Source organism: Cololabis saira, chromosome 5 (genome assembly GCF_033807715.1).
Source record: "Cololabis saira isolate AMF1-May2022 chromosome 5, fColSai1.1, whole genome shotgun sequence".
Lineage (NCBI taxonomy): Eukaryota > Metazoa > Chordata > Actinopteri > Beloniformes > Belonidae > Cololabis > Cololabis saira.
This window is the reverse complement of record NC_084591.1, coordinates 23,274,590-23,287,860: the sequence shown is the minus strand read 5'-3', so window position 1 is coordinate 23,287,860 and position 13,271 is coordinate 23,274,590. Positions and strand designations below refer to the sequence as shown.

Sequence of the window (13,271 nt, the reverse complement as noted above, 5' to 3'; positions counted from 1 at the left end):
TGACAGAGGCGTGGAGTGGCGTTTCATCAATTATATTGAAGGTTGAACATGTAAATGAGTGGTAAAAACTGCAACAGAAACATACAGAATTAAATTATAAGATGAACCAATGCTAATGGCTAGCTAAAAGATCGTTTTTTTATGCTAACAATGCTCAAATCAAATACACAAAGAAGCAACATTAGCAACAAAGATACAAAAATAATTATCTGATATATCGAACTTAACTTACAGCATTGCTTGTACACAACTGAAATGGTGAGAAGAAGATGGAGCAGGAAAATAACGGCTGGTCTGACCGGAACCAAACCGGAAGTAACATCGCGGTTCTTAAATCATCTCAAAACAACTAAATATTCAATTATACTGTACATATTTTGTTTCTTAACTTATTATTTACCCGTTTACCATATATATCCATACAAAATGTCATTTAACATATTAAAATAATTGAAAAGTTAATATAATACAAGAACACAGAGCAACACAATTACAGGGCAACACAATCCGTAATGGTCACAAACCTGTTTAGATTCACGTAAAAGAAAATCTAATTTTTGTTTAATCGCCAGGTTTTCTTTGATGTCAGTCATTTACTGATGGTAACAAAAATGATGTAATAGCTCATTTAAATGTGGTTTATGTCCCCAAATTCAAAGAAAAGTGTATTTTTAATGAATAGAATGTTATGGTTTCTTAGAAGCAGTGAAGTTGATATTTAAGCAAGTGACATAGAAAAACCATTGAACTGCGATATGAGTGCTGATAACACAATCTACTTTGCTAATTAATATCTCTCACTGCCTGAAAGTTTGGCGAAGGTAAATTATCTTTCCTCTGAAATCATGAGATTTACAAACAACGACCTCATTTTCTCCTTTGAATGCAGAGTCTGGATTTTACTCTATACATTTTTGCAGCTATTGTATCACTGGCAGACCCCCCAGTTAAAATGCATGAGATGGGGTTTGATGTCTTCTGAGATGTTTGTCGCACATCAGAAGATGCTCCGGTTCTCCATCTGGATCAATGTAAAGCATCTTTGGGTTCAATCCAAGTGCTGGGTACTAAATAAACTTCCAGGTTAGATCCTCAACTAACCATGAATACTGATGTATTTACCCTTGTGGCAAATTACTTTACCCCTGGATTCCTTTGCTTTTATTTTTAATTGACTAATGAAAATCAAGACATTGCTTTTGAATTTGTTCAAACAATGAATAAATAAAACTGGCCCAGATAAATGAGGTGGTATCCTAAGAAAATAGTTTTACAGTCAGTCTGCCTATTTAAAAAGTAGTCACTCTACTGTTTGGTACGATGATGTTCAGGGGATTCAGATGAGACAAAAACAGACCTTTGAGTCACATGAGCTCTATGTTCAGACGCAAAAATGAAGCATTCAAAGAAAGGAAGGCTCGGTTATGTTCCGACGCCGGGTGTTTTTGAATGTGTGCAGGTATAATAAACTCTAGAGACTATCAGAACAGTCATGAGATGAATGTGCTGCCCAATGTTAGAAAGCTTGGTCTCAATTACAGGTTATAGGTCGTCCAACAGGATAAATGACCCAAAACTGGGTTAAAGGTTAAAAAAAACATAATGACTTAAGAACAAAACATTGGACTATTCTGAAGTGTCCTGATCTAAATACTCCTGAACGTCTGTGAAAAGAGCTGAGACAAAGCCAAAGCTGAGACATCCGGAGCAGTTTGATCCGGAGGAGTGATGACTAAATATTACAGTTCCCATCATTTTTGTCCAGGCAGCCAATTTATTCTCATGATTCTGTTGAACCACGATTAAAAAGCAATGTCTGGTCTTCATAAGTCACTGTAGAGTAAATTATTAATTGCTTTCATTTTGCCAGTTTCAAGTTATTTCAGTGACTGTTGATGGTTTTTCTTTCTTTAATGGAAGTGTACCACGTGTACTCCATCACAACAGCAAAAAACTGCTCTTCACACAAACCACTGTCACTCTGGAGGAAATGCTCACAGACGATCCTCAAAAACAGTGTTGGGGTTACGCTGCGCTGACACCCTAAACATTTAAACAGTTTATTTTTCACCTAAACCATCAGAATGAAAAATACATAAAACCAGCATCGGTGCAGTGCTTTCATTTGAAATGTCAGTTTTTATTAATTTAGGGTTAAATTAGTAGTAATGGTTACACGGTCAGTGGTAAGTTAAGTTCCCACACGGGGGTCGTTAATAGCGGAGCTTCCACTGGACCAACAGTACCTTCACGAACGCACATTTGTACAAGAGTAAACTGAGTCTCAGTCAGCCAGACCAGCCTGTAGTCGTGAGCGGCGCCAGATTTGGTACCGAGGATACATCCGACAGCTCTCCACCAACCCTGTCAGCTGAAATCTGGACTACAGCGCTGAACATTGGTGTCAGTCTCAGAGGGGATGTTAGTGTACATTGACCTTCCAAAATCACAAACATCAGGCCTTTCACTGCAGCTCCATCCTCGAAAGAGAGGTAATATTTCCAGTGTTAACATGTATCTGTTACGTGTAAAGTGTGATTATTGAGTAATAATGTTCTGTTACATGTGCAGGAGGAACAAGAGATGTGCTTGAGTGATTCTCCGTTTCGGATTACTTCAATAAACCGACTCCAGATCCAGCGACAAAAGCTGGGACCATTAAAAACATTGCAGAAGATGATGCTATAACATGATGTAAAAGCTAAAATTTTAAACAATTTTCAATTTCTAAGAAAAAAGTAAAGAAACATTCCATTTCATCTGCTGAGAATTAACGTGAACTTCAACTTGCGCCAATTCCACTACACATTTTTGCAAAAGCTATTTTTCTTTACTTTCTCTGGAAATACTGATGAACTCCCACATTTTAGGATTTTAAATAAAAAGAATTTCTGATTGGGTTAACAGTCAAGCACATCTCTGGTACTGTAAATGCTGTAGTTCACACGGATGGAGATACAAGCCTGATCCAAACACACTTAAATCAACTCTTCGTTAAATAACAAAATAACAGGTTCTTAACATTTAGACATGAACATTAAAACACAAATTTAATTAAAAACACTTTGATGCATTCACACACTTGCATGCCTGGCAGGAACTTGTTTCTTGTTTTTCTTCTTCAAAAGTCCGTCTCCTTCATTGGGATCCAAAGCAAAAGTGCACAACGGCAAAATAAAAAAAAAATAAATTAACGTACAGTCTTTCAGTCAGAGACAGACAGGATCGGCTCAGCGAGGGGTAAACTTAAGCTTTTCCACATGTAAAACGCAGCGAGGAGTTCATGTAGTGAAGATTTTCTTGAGGAACATCGTCTGAAATGGGGGGGGGGGACTTGGGACCTGCTGTCCAGCTACCAAATCACACGGCTCTTCTAATGTGGCATTCGGCCGAAGTCCTTCAGGGATTCTAAAATACTGGCTTTGGTGAGTAGAAAGTCCAAAACAGATGTCAGACCAGTCATTTATCTTACATCGATGAGGCAGAAAAAACCAAGAGCTTAGCTGGGAAGCGCGGGGGGGGGGGGGTGTTGTTAACGGGAGCAGTTTGACCCTTCTGGTGGACGAGGCAAAACGCTGCCTCCCGTCCTTCAACCCTCCATCCCGAAGTCTTCTGTGAACTTCTTGACCTTAAGCAGGTCTTCAGTGTTGACAGTGGGACGGGTGGTGGACAGAGAGCGCAGCATGTCCGACTGCAAAGGAGGGAAAGATAGACAACACTAATTATTATCCACACTCCGTTTACTTCAGTCCTTCCCTTTACTGAGAAACTTGCAGTTGTGGGTGAATCCAGCCAGCTGTTGCACTTTTAACTAGATACCGGTAATTATTACTGGCTCATCTTCCATAAACTCCTTCTCTGGCCATTTTTAAAGGGGTTGTACCCAATAAATTAAAAAAATGATTATTCCTGGCGCGTAAGATCTGTTTTCGTTTGTCCCTAGATCTCCGTTAGGATGACCCAAAGAGCCCGTAAATAAATCCGCCAGGTTAAAAAACAATGATTCTTTTTCCAATTGTTGGCATGTTTACTACATATCCACGTTTACGTGTGTTCCCTTAATCCCGTAACGCTGGATGGATCATATAACAGTATTTGTACGTTGCAACTGAGAGTTGCTGCTGCTCTCTTTTGCAAATCTCATCTCTACCATCCAATTTTGTCCGAGTATGAAAGTGAAAACTAGACAGTGTGAATGTAGGAGAAACATCGATAAAGTTTGCATTATGAAGCGTGCGTCTCACCATGCAGACTATAGGCTCCAATAGCTTATCGCTAGGCACGTCAATCCAGGTCATCTCTACGGCTGCAGGGTCGCCGGGGGAACATGGGGTCAAGAGGTCATCTACCATCATCTGATTGTTGCTTCGAGATGGACCACAAACCTGCAAGGGAGATGTGCTCCTTCAGCATATTTGTCCCAAACTGTTTAAGATTTTTATTGTTTTCAATCTCACAAGCTGTAAAAGATTCACGCAGGACAATAACAGCTGCTGACATCATCATTGTGTCCGTCTACAACTGTACCGGCTCGTGTGTGTGTGTGTGTGTGTGTGTGTGTGTGTGTGTGTGTGTGTGTGTGTGTGTGTTCTTCCCTCTTACCTTTTTGAAGTGTGTGGCGGACTGGACCTTCCTGACGGGCTGCATGAGAGCGTCTCGAACGATGATGCTGATGTCGGCGCCCGAGTAGCCGTCTGTTTTGCGCGCGAGCTGCCGCAGGTCGGGCTCCGTCAGGCTGTGTGGCGTGTTGCCCAGATGCAGTCGAAACATCTGAGCTCGAGCAGGCTCTTCCGGCAGAGGGATGTAGATGCGCTTCTCAAACCTGACAGACGGAGAACGAGCCATGTTTAGCTGGGAAGTCGACAGATGCTAAACACACGCGACACAAACAGTCAGGCTGCATGTTCGGACACGTTTAGGGCATAAACGCTGAGAAAATTACACATTTTCTAAAATAATGATACAGTGACTAACTCAGTGTAGAAGTGAAACCAGAGAGGGAAGAAAAATAATACACATGACTAAGAATCTAGATATACATATTTTCTTGTTGCCTATGACACTTCATCTTCATAATTTACAACACAGTTAATATAACAAGTAATTAATTATTCTGATTATCACTGTGGTACTGATCCATCTTTAAACTGACTGACAGACCAAAGACGCAGCTGAATCAGGGTTTACAACATGATTCATAAAAGTCTCTTTAAAGAAGCAAACCATGGATTTATAAATAGTTCTGTATTCACACTTAGACTGCATCACAGATGTGCCTGGTTTTTTGATCCTGCAATACACTTAAACTATGACACAAACAAAAAATCACCTACAACAAACAGGACAAACATTTATGTCTGGAGTGGCCAGGTAACCCCTCACCTTCTGCGAATGGCAGCGTCGAGCACCCAGGGGATGTTGGTGGCACCGAGCACCAAAATACCATCATTGTTGTTACCCACACCTACAAGACCACAGAACCTCATTAACATGTAAACGCTGTTCATTTCAGATCAGACAAAAGGGGAAGCTGACATCACTTTGGACAAATACACTTACTCAAATTTGTTTTTACAAGATACAGTACAATGTTGCTGAGAAACCAGGCATTATTTGTTAACTACACCAAGCTTTCTTCGTTTTCCTACATTAGTTCTCCTGGTTTATTCACAAACACGAGCCATGCTAGAAGTTACTTTATTCGTTTCATACGCGTAAAAGTTGTTCTTTTTAGTATTAAACCATGATGGTCTACCCTACAGCCTCTGTGGTGAGTATCAGGCAGAGGCTGCAGCAGACCACTACTTAGCATCAGTCCTTCTACTCACCCTGCATCTGGACCAGAAACTCAGTCTTGATGCGGCGGGCGGCCTCACTCTCGTTCTCATTCCTGGAGCCACACAGCGAGTCCACCTCGTCGATGAAGATGATCGAGGGTTTGTGCTGGCGAGCGAGGTCAAACAGGTTTTTCACCAGCCTGGATGAGACAGGTAAGGACAAAGAGAATGAAACAATGAGAAAACAAAAACAAACAACAACAGGACATCACTCGGACCACAGACACCCCATGATGAAAATGTGGTAAGCAGCAGAACTGGCACATTATTTAAATGAGGCGACAGGTACAGTAGTACAAATGCCCTGCTTGAAACCAGCAGTGGGGTACATGCCCCTCTCGGCCACACAGCTGACAGAAACACAGCAAGGTTGTTCTAATCTGAAGCAATTATCTGGACTTGAAAGCAAGAATAAAGTCAGTGATTCTGATATACAGTATATATGTTGGACAATATAGTTACATTAACCAGCAAATGATTGCTGGTATTTTTTCCCTTTGACTGATACTGATCTTGCAAACAGCTAGTACCGTATTGGCCCGAATATAAGACGGTGTTTTTTGCATTGAAATAAGACTGAAAAAGTGTGGGTCGTCTTACATTCGGGGTCTAGACGTTATACCCATTCACAACGCTAGATGGCGCCAGATATCTTTAAAGCAAATGCCGAACTTAACTCCCCAGGCCAAAGCGAACCCCTGTCACGAAGAATAAAAAATAAAAATAGCAGTAGCATGAAGAAGAAAAATAAAAAATAGCGGTAAGAAAGAAAAGAGAAGAAAATAACAGAAGAGATAACAGAAAATGGAGAAACGTAGCGACAATCTGGAGAAAAGTGGGTGGAAGATCGGCAGGTGAACCGGCAGCTGAGGAGAAGTTATGATGCAAACTTCAAGATGATGATTTGAATGAGGCAAAATAACATGCTTTTTCTCTCGAATATATTGTTATAATCATTTGTTTCAGATGTACTGTAATTATTTTCTGTATAAAAATTTAATTTAAAAAGTATTTTTTCAAACTTGAGTCTTGAAAAAGAGGGGGTCGTCTTATAATCAGGGTCGTCTTATATTCGGGCCAATACGGTAATACCAAAAGCCTTCATCACCCAGAGAAATCCTGGCTGTTTGAAGGTGACATTCCTCCCATCTGCAAAGGGTTTTAGCAGAAATACTCCCCCCTTATCACACCACATTACCTCTACTTGGTTCATGTGCAGAGAGAAGAGGAGATCCATTGCTAAGACTGAGACTAACCACACATTTGTAACAGAGCATATTTAATTTAGGATTGTATTTATTTAGACTTGTGGGAATCTTATAGGTTCACTGTATTTGAACAATTTATAAAAAAAAACAAAAAAAAAAACAACACAACAATTTACCAACGCATGTTAGATAAAATTAACTACATTTTTGCACAATAATAAAAAAATTCAGTGTTGGACAGTAGCCATCCACGAATAGGAAACTTACTTCTCGCTCTCGCCCAGCCACTTGGACATGAGATCTGAGGAGGATACAGAGAAGAAGGTGGAGTTGTTGGCCTCGGTGGCCACAGCCTTGGCCAGGTACGACTTCCCCGTCCCTGGAGGACCAAACAGCAGGATACCTCTCCACGGAGTCCTCTTGCCTGAGAATAAAGAGGATGGAAGTGAATCAATCACACACTTTTTGTAACTGCCTGCAGGTACTGGAAGCAGATGTTACTCTCAAAAATCCTGCTACAAGTATATTAGTCTGTTAATTACCTGTAAAACCCCTTAAACATCACTGGATTCACATAAACACAGTTTTATTGATTGCACTGTATGATTTTTGTATGTAAACAGAATAGCAGGGAATACGCCACAGTACCTGTGAACAGGTGAGGGAACTTAATGGGCAGGATGACGGCTTCTTTCAAAGCTTCCTTAGCTCCTTCTAGTCCAGCAACATCATTCCACCTAACGTTGGGTTTTTCCATTACGATAGCACCTACAAACACAAGACATGGAGGTTTGTGACAGATGTGCCACTAATCATGCCTCACTCATTTAAAGGATCCAATTATGGGAGTTTAGTAGAAAAGTATTTATGATTAAATGCAAAAATTAAGTCCCAGATGCCAACAAATCATCACTCGTTCAAAGCCAAAAAGTAGTAAATAGAAATCATGGCGATCACAGCAGGAACAAACTAGTAATTACCTCGATTAATAAGCAAATATGTTCAATTAGAAAGGATTATTTTTAATTCAATCTAAATCACTAAATTAATTAAATCAAATTGACAAGTTACATTAAAATAAACACGAGGTAACAAACAGGAAAGTGTCTCAACAAGACTGTTGAAACTGAAATCTCCAGAGATGAGGGCTTTGGTGTGTTGTGCCAGTAGCCTGGCAACCACCAGCTCAATGACGGTGACAGAAACTCAGACCTACAATATTTCAGTATCTGTAGCACAGATTTGCCTCTTTACAGCAGCATGTCCAGGACCACACCTTCAACAAGTCCTCCTCCCCAACTTCTGCAAGTGTGTCAGATGGTTTTTATCTGGCTTTACTTTCAAAAAATCCATGCAAGGAAGCACTGGAGTCTGGGAATAACTTCTCCAACCACATCACAGCGGAAAAAAACAATACGAGATCCCAATCCTCATCACCACAAGGTCATCCATTTTACTTCCCGTTGACTTTCCATGATAATCAAAGGAAAAACCTTTCTCTTCTGTTTTTCTCTGCTTTAACGTTACTCTTCAGCTCACCTGCTTTTGTGGCTCTTAATCGGGGCATTAGCTGGTCAATCAGCCGCTCGTCAGTATAACAACAACTTTCCTGTTGTCATGGTTACTCATCCTAACAGATAATTCAAAAAAGTGCCAGGCTACCAGCAGAAACCATTTAAGCCCAACATCATCCAAACCAGCATTTGAAACAGAAATAAGCCTAGTGAAAATTCTTAAGAACATAGAAAAGTGCTAAACCTTTTTCGATTTCTTTTTAAAGACTTTGTTATGATACTTTACTAACAGAGCTTTCTCTCTGCAGCAACCATAGCTGAAGGCTCTTCCCTGAAAATTATTTACTTCTTTATAAAAACTGGGTCCATGCACGTGAGGGAATTACAGGTATAAATTAAGACTTCTCCTTAGGATATTTACAAATAGTACGTTTGCCTTATGTCAGTTACATATTCTGGTTCTGCTTACGGTTGTCCGAGTCACACGAACGATAAAATAACTAATCAGGAGTGACCTTTGGGGAAATTACTCATCTATAGAGCTGTTCTTATCAAAACCCTGAATAACAAAGAAAATACTGTTCAATATTAAATGTGACACTCGGGTGTTGCAAAAAAATTTTAACAAAATCAAACCCATCCATTTTCTATCCTATCCACACACTGTATCCAACTCTTCAGGTTTGTGGGGGTGGCGGAGCCTATGTCGGCTATCAAAGGTGAGAAGCAGAGAACATCCTAGACAGATTACCAGCATGTAACAAAGCCACACAGAGACAAACAACCACCCACATCACAGGTCCTGGCTGAGGATCAAACAGGTAACATTTTGCTGTGAATAAGTCACCACTATCTTCCCACGTCAATAGACCAAACACACTTCTGCTTATTACATCTGTTAGGTATTCAAAATATAATAACACTAGTTCCATGACATCGCACTGGAAATTGGGACAGTAGCAGGGTTATAATAGTTTCGAATTTTTCATTTTAGTTTTATTTCGTTTTGACTTTTTCTCCTTCAATTCAGTTAGTTTTAATTCGTTTTTAGTGATGGTTTGCTAGTTTTTATTTTTTATATTTTCAAAAATGCTTAGTTTTAGTTTAGTTTTTATTAGTTTTAGTTTTAGTTTTGACGTCACGGACCGTGAGGCGTTCAGGTGCCGTAGCTGCCAGTTGGAGATAAACGGCCAGAGCAGAATAAATTGATCATACCAAGAGGCTTATATTGATAGGGACGAAAACGGAGGAAATTATATCTATAATTTCAGTTTATTTTAGTTAGTTTTCTAAACACGCAATATAGTTTCAGTTAGTTATCGTTTTTGTCTTTTAATTTTAATTTAGTTCAGTTAACTAAATTGTTTTTTCAATTTTAGTTTTCGTTATTTCGTTCGTTTTCGTGAACGATAATAACTCTGGACAGTAGTCTTATCTTCTTTTTATTAAAAAAAAAAAAAAAACAACAACCCTATGGTAATTTCTGATATTTGCAGACAACTTGACATACTTGCAGCAAAGAGCTGAATTAGTGCTAACCCACTCACCCATAAGTTGCTCCTGCAGCTTCTTCTTCTCTGGGTTTTCACCCTCACTATCACTGTCACTCCTTCAATGCAGAGAAAACACCATGAAAATCGAAATACAATAAAGCCAAACTCTTATTAACACATGAACAGCTTGCAAAGAGTGTCGACTTACTTGTCATTGCTTTGTGCCTCCTTGACGGGCTTCTTGCCTTGTTTGTCTTTATTCTTCAGATAGTCTTTAAGTTTCTCAGCCCTGTCCAAGTACTGCATGCACTTTGCTCGTATGCTCTCCTTCGCTTTGTCGCTGTGGGCCTCATCTGGAAAGCAAGATGGAATTTCAATCACCAATGTGAAAGACGTAACAGATTCAGATACCCGGCAGGATGCAATACTTACATTTGATGGCATGTAGGAAATATTCCACGGCATGCTGGTACAGACGCAAAGCCTCTTCATAATTTTTTGCCTTGTCCTCCTCTGTGGCTTTGGTGACAAGATCAATCGCTTTCTGCAGCAGAAGCACACATATAATCAGAAAGATACAAAGAACAAATAATATTAAAAGAAAAAATGTGCAACATGCTGGTTTTAAAGTGCTGGAGTAATGAGTCTGTACAAAGGTGAACCAGGATGTCCAAGAACAAGAGTCAGATGGACTGGGGTGAAGACATAAATAAAGGCAGGCCTCATATCAGACTGCAAATGTCAACAATACGGCTTCTATCAAAACAAAAGGAGAACTGATTCAGATAAGTATTTAGCTCATCAACAAAAACTATTGCTATTTCTTAACAAAATGCCCCAACTAATTCGTATTATCATCATTATTGTGTGGTTTAGTATTGTAATTTAGACCTAGGTAATCCATAAATGAGTAAATAATTCCCACAACGATAGCTTGCAGCCGTACATGGACTTAACCCGTGAAACATTACAGTCCATGGGCCAGAGCCCAAAGTTTCACTTGTCAGCACCGACTCAAGGTGACCAAACTTACTTATGATTTTTGAAAAGATCCATGTCTATAGATGATATTTTGGTATGATAACCCGTCCTGAGTGGCAGCTGTTTCATAGTTATCAGCTCATGAAGTTACCCACCCCCTTCAGAAAATTACATTTTAGATGCTGGTGCATCTCCTGGTTTAGACTCATGTACAGGATATCTGTCAATGTGTCACAATATTGTCTTAGGTGTCATTTTAAAAGTAGACCTTTTAAGCATTCATTCAAGCTAAGATGTGAATCTTTCTGACCAACATAGAGGTCACTGCAGCTCTTTATACTATAAACAACACACATTTTTACACACTTTTCGCCTAAATGATATAATATCTTTTAGCCCTGTGTCAACTAGGAACAACAGAGACACAAAATACAAAAACTGGAATACTCACAGGACAATAAGGATTGAGGAAATGTATAATATACCCCTACTATATTGTTGTTACCGGTCATTGTGAGCCTAAAACTAGAAGAGCATCATTAGGCTCCTATGAAACTATAACAGGCTAAAGTCACAAACTGGTCTTTATCATGCAAATACACGACATAAAAGACACAACAATGAGATAAGGAACCAGCTTAGTTTTATAAACAACATTAGAACCCAAAATACAAAAAAAAAAAAAAAAGAAAAAAATACAAAAACGTGAATACTCACAGGACCATAAGAATTCAGGAAATGTACAATACACCCAATTTAGAATCATCAATTAACCTGAAGGGGGTGGTAACTTCATGAGCTGATAACTATGATACAGCTGCCACTCAGGAAGGGTTATTATACCAAAATATCATCTATAGACGTGGATCTTTTAAAAAATCATAAGTAAGTTGTGTCACCTTGAGTGGTATTGATATCTGGTCTGGCCCATGGACTAATGAACATTAAAGCAGTTTCTGAGGTAAACAGTGACCCCAGTCCCCCCCATGCTAACGAGGCTACAGCAGCAGCTGCTGATGTGTTTACGTCCAGAGATGACTGATATTCTCTCCACAAGTAGCAACTAGGGTTACTTGGTAAAAACAGGTTTCCCTATGTGTGATTTAGTACAAAAATCCCATGCACTATACGAGTTAAACATCCTTTTCTCAGGGGGCTGAAACATATTTCCACCCAGGTGCTAAAATAATCAGCCTTTGTGGATTATTCTTCAGGTGCAACAAAGCTGCTTGTTCTCTTGCTGTTTCTAACGACACAGGTGCATCCAGCTGCTTGCCAGTGATGAGCGACTATAGTGAGGTGATAAAGGGAGTGTGGAGTTAAAGCCAAGCCGGGTTAGAGTAAACCAGGCTCCCGTTAGCTCGCTAGTTAGCCATAGCTCACCTGTAATGTTGACGTTGTCATTTCATCTCACTCTTCTGCTCTCCGCCGGATTTAGATGCTCTGAATCTCCCCAAAGACGGACGACTGGAGGAAACAGGACCAGCTGGCGGTGCTATGCTGCAGCGGGGCGGGTTTGTGGGGACATGACACGGCTGGAGCTGAGCTGGTGCGGCGGCGCTGACAGCTCTGACTCCCGGCAGCTTTACTTTGAAAGTCAACCGGAAGGCGGCGCTAACGAGCTGCTGCAGCTCGTTAGCGCCGCCTTCCGGTTGACTTTCAAAGTAAGGCAAAACGTTTAGACGTTTACTGCAGAAATGTGCCTTCCTGCGGCGCCTCCAAAAATGTTTCCTAGGGGTTATATAATACATCCATGGGGTGGCCAGATGGGGCCACTTGGGGTGGACACCAAAACTAAAAGCCATTACAGGACTTTATTATACTGTTGTAGTATACAGGCTCAGAAATACTTTTTTTTTTTTACTTTCTAACTTGTCTGCATATATATTAATGGTTAATACTATGTTGGTAAAAACCTAAGATATATATATATATATATATATATATATATATATATATATATATATATATATATAATATTTATGTATTACATATATATATATATATATATATATATATATATATATATGAACAATAATACAATATATTATTGTATATCAGTATTCTTTTTTCCTATATTTTTTTAGCTGTTGTAAAAAGTTATACTTTGCAATTACGTTTAACTTGAAAATTAAAAATGGATAAAATCGTGTTACATGGACGTCAGTACCGTTTATTCAATCTAGTGCAGCTACCGCCATCTAGTGGCTGAGCCGAAGAAAGCGGCTTCTTCATTCC

The 13,271-nt window shown here is 39.6% G+C and overlaps 1 protein-coding gene across 1 annotated transcript; it reads right to left on the bottom strand.

The window, feature by feature from the left end:
• Window positions 1–58: 58 nt before the first annotated feature.
• Window positions 59–12,606, bottom strand: vps4a (vacuolar protein sorting 4 homolog A). Its single transcript, XM_061721274.1, has 11 exons — window positions 12,417–12,606; window positions 10,485–10,596; window positions 10,261–10,405; window positions 10,107–10,168; window positions 7,694–7,813; window positions 7,313–7,469; window positions 5,829–5,977; window positions 5,383–5,464; window positions 4,603–4,822; window positions 4,245–4,385; window positions 59–3,691 (listed from the first exon to the last, which is right to left on the bottom strand). Exons 1-11 carry the CDS (start codon window positions 12,435–12,437, stop codon window positions 3,590–3,592), a joined length of 1,311 nt encoding a protein of 436 aa, XP_061577258.1. The 5' UTR covers window positions 12,438–12,606; the 3' UTR covers window positions 59–3,589.
• Window positions 12,607–13,271: the final 665 nt, after the last annotated feature.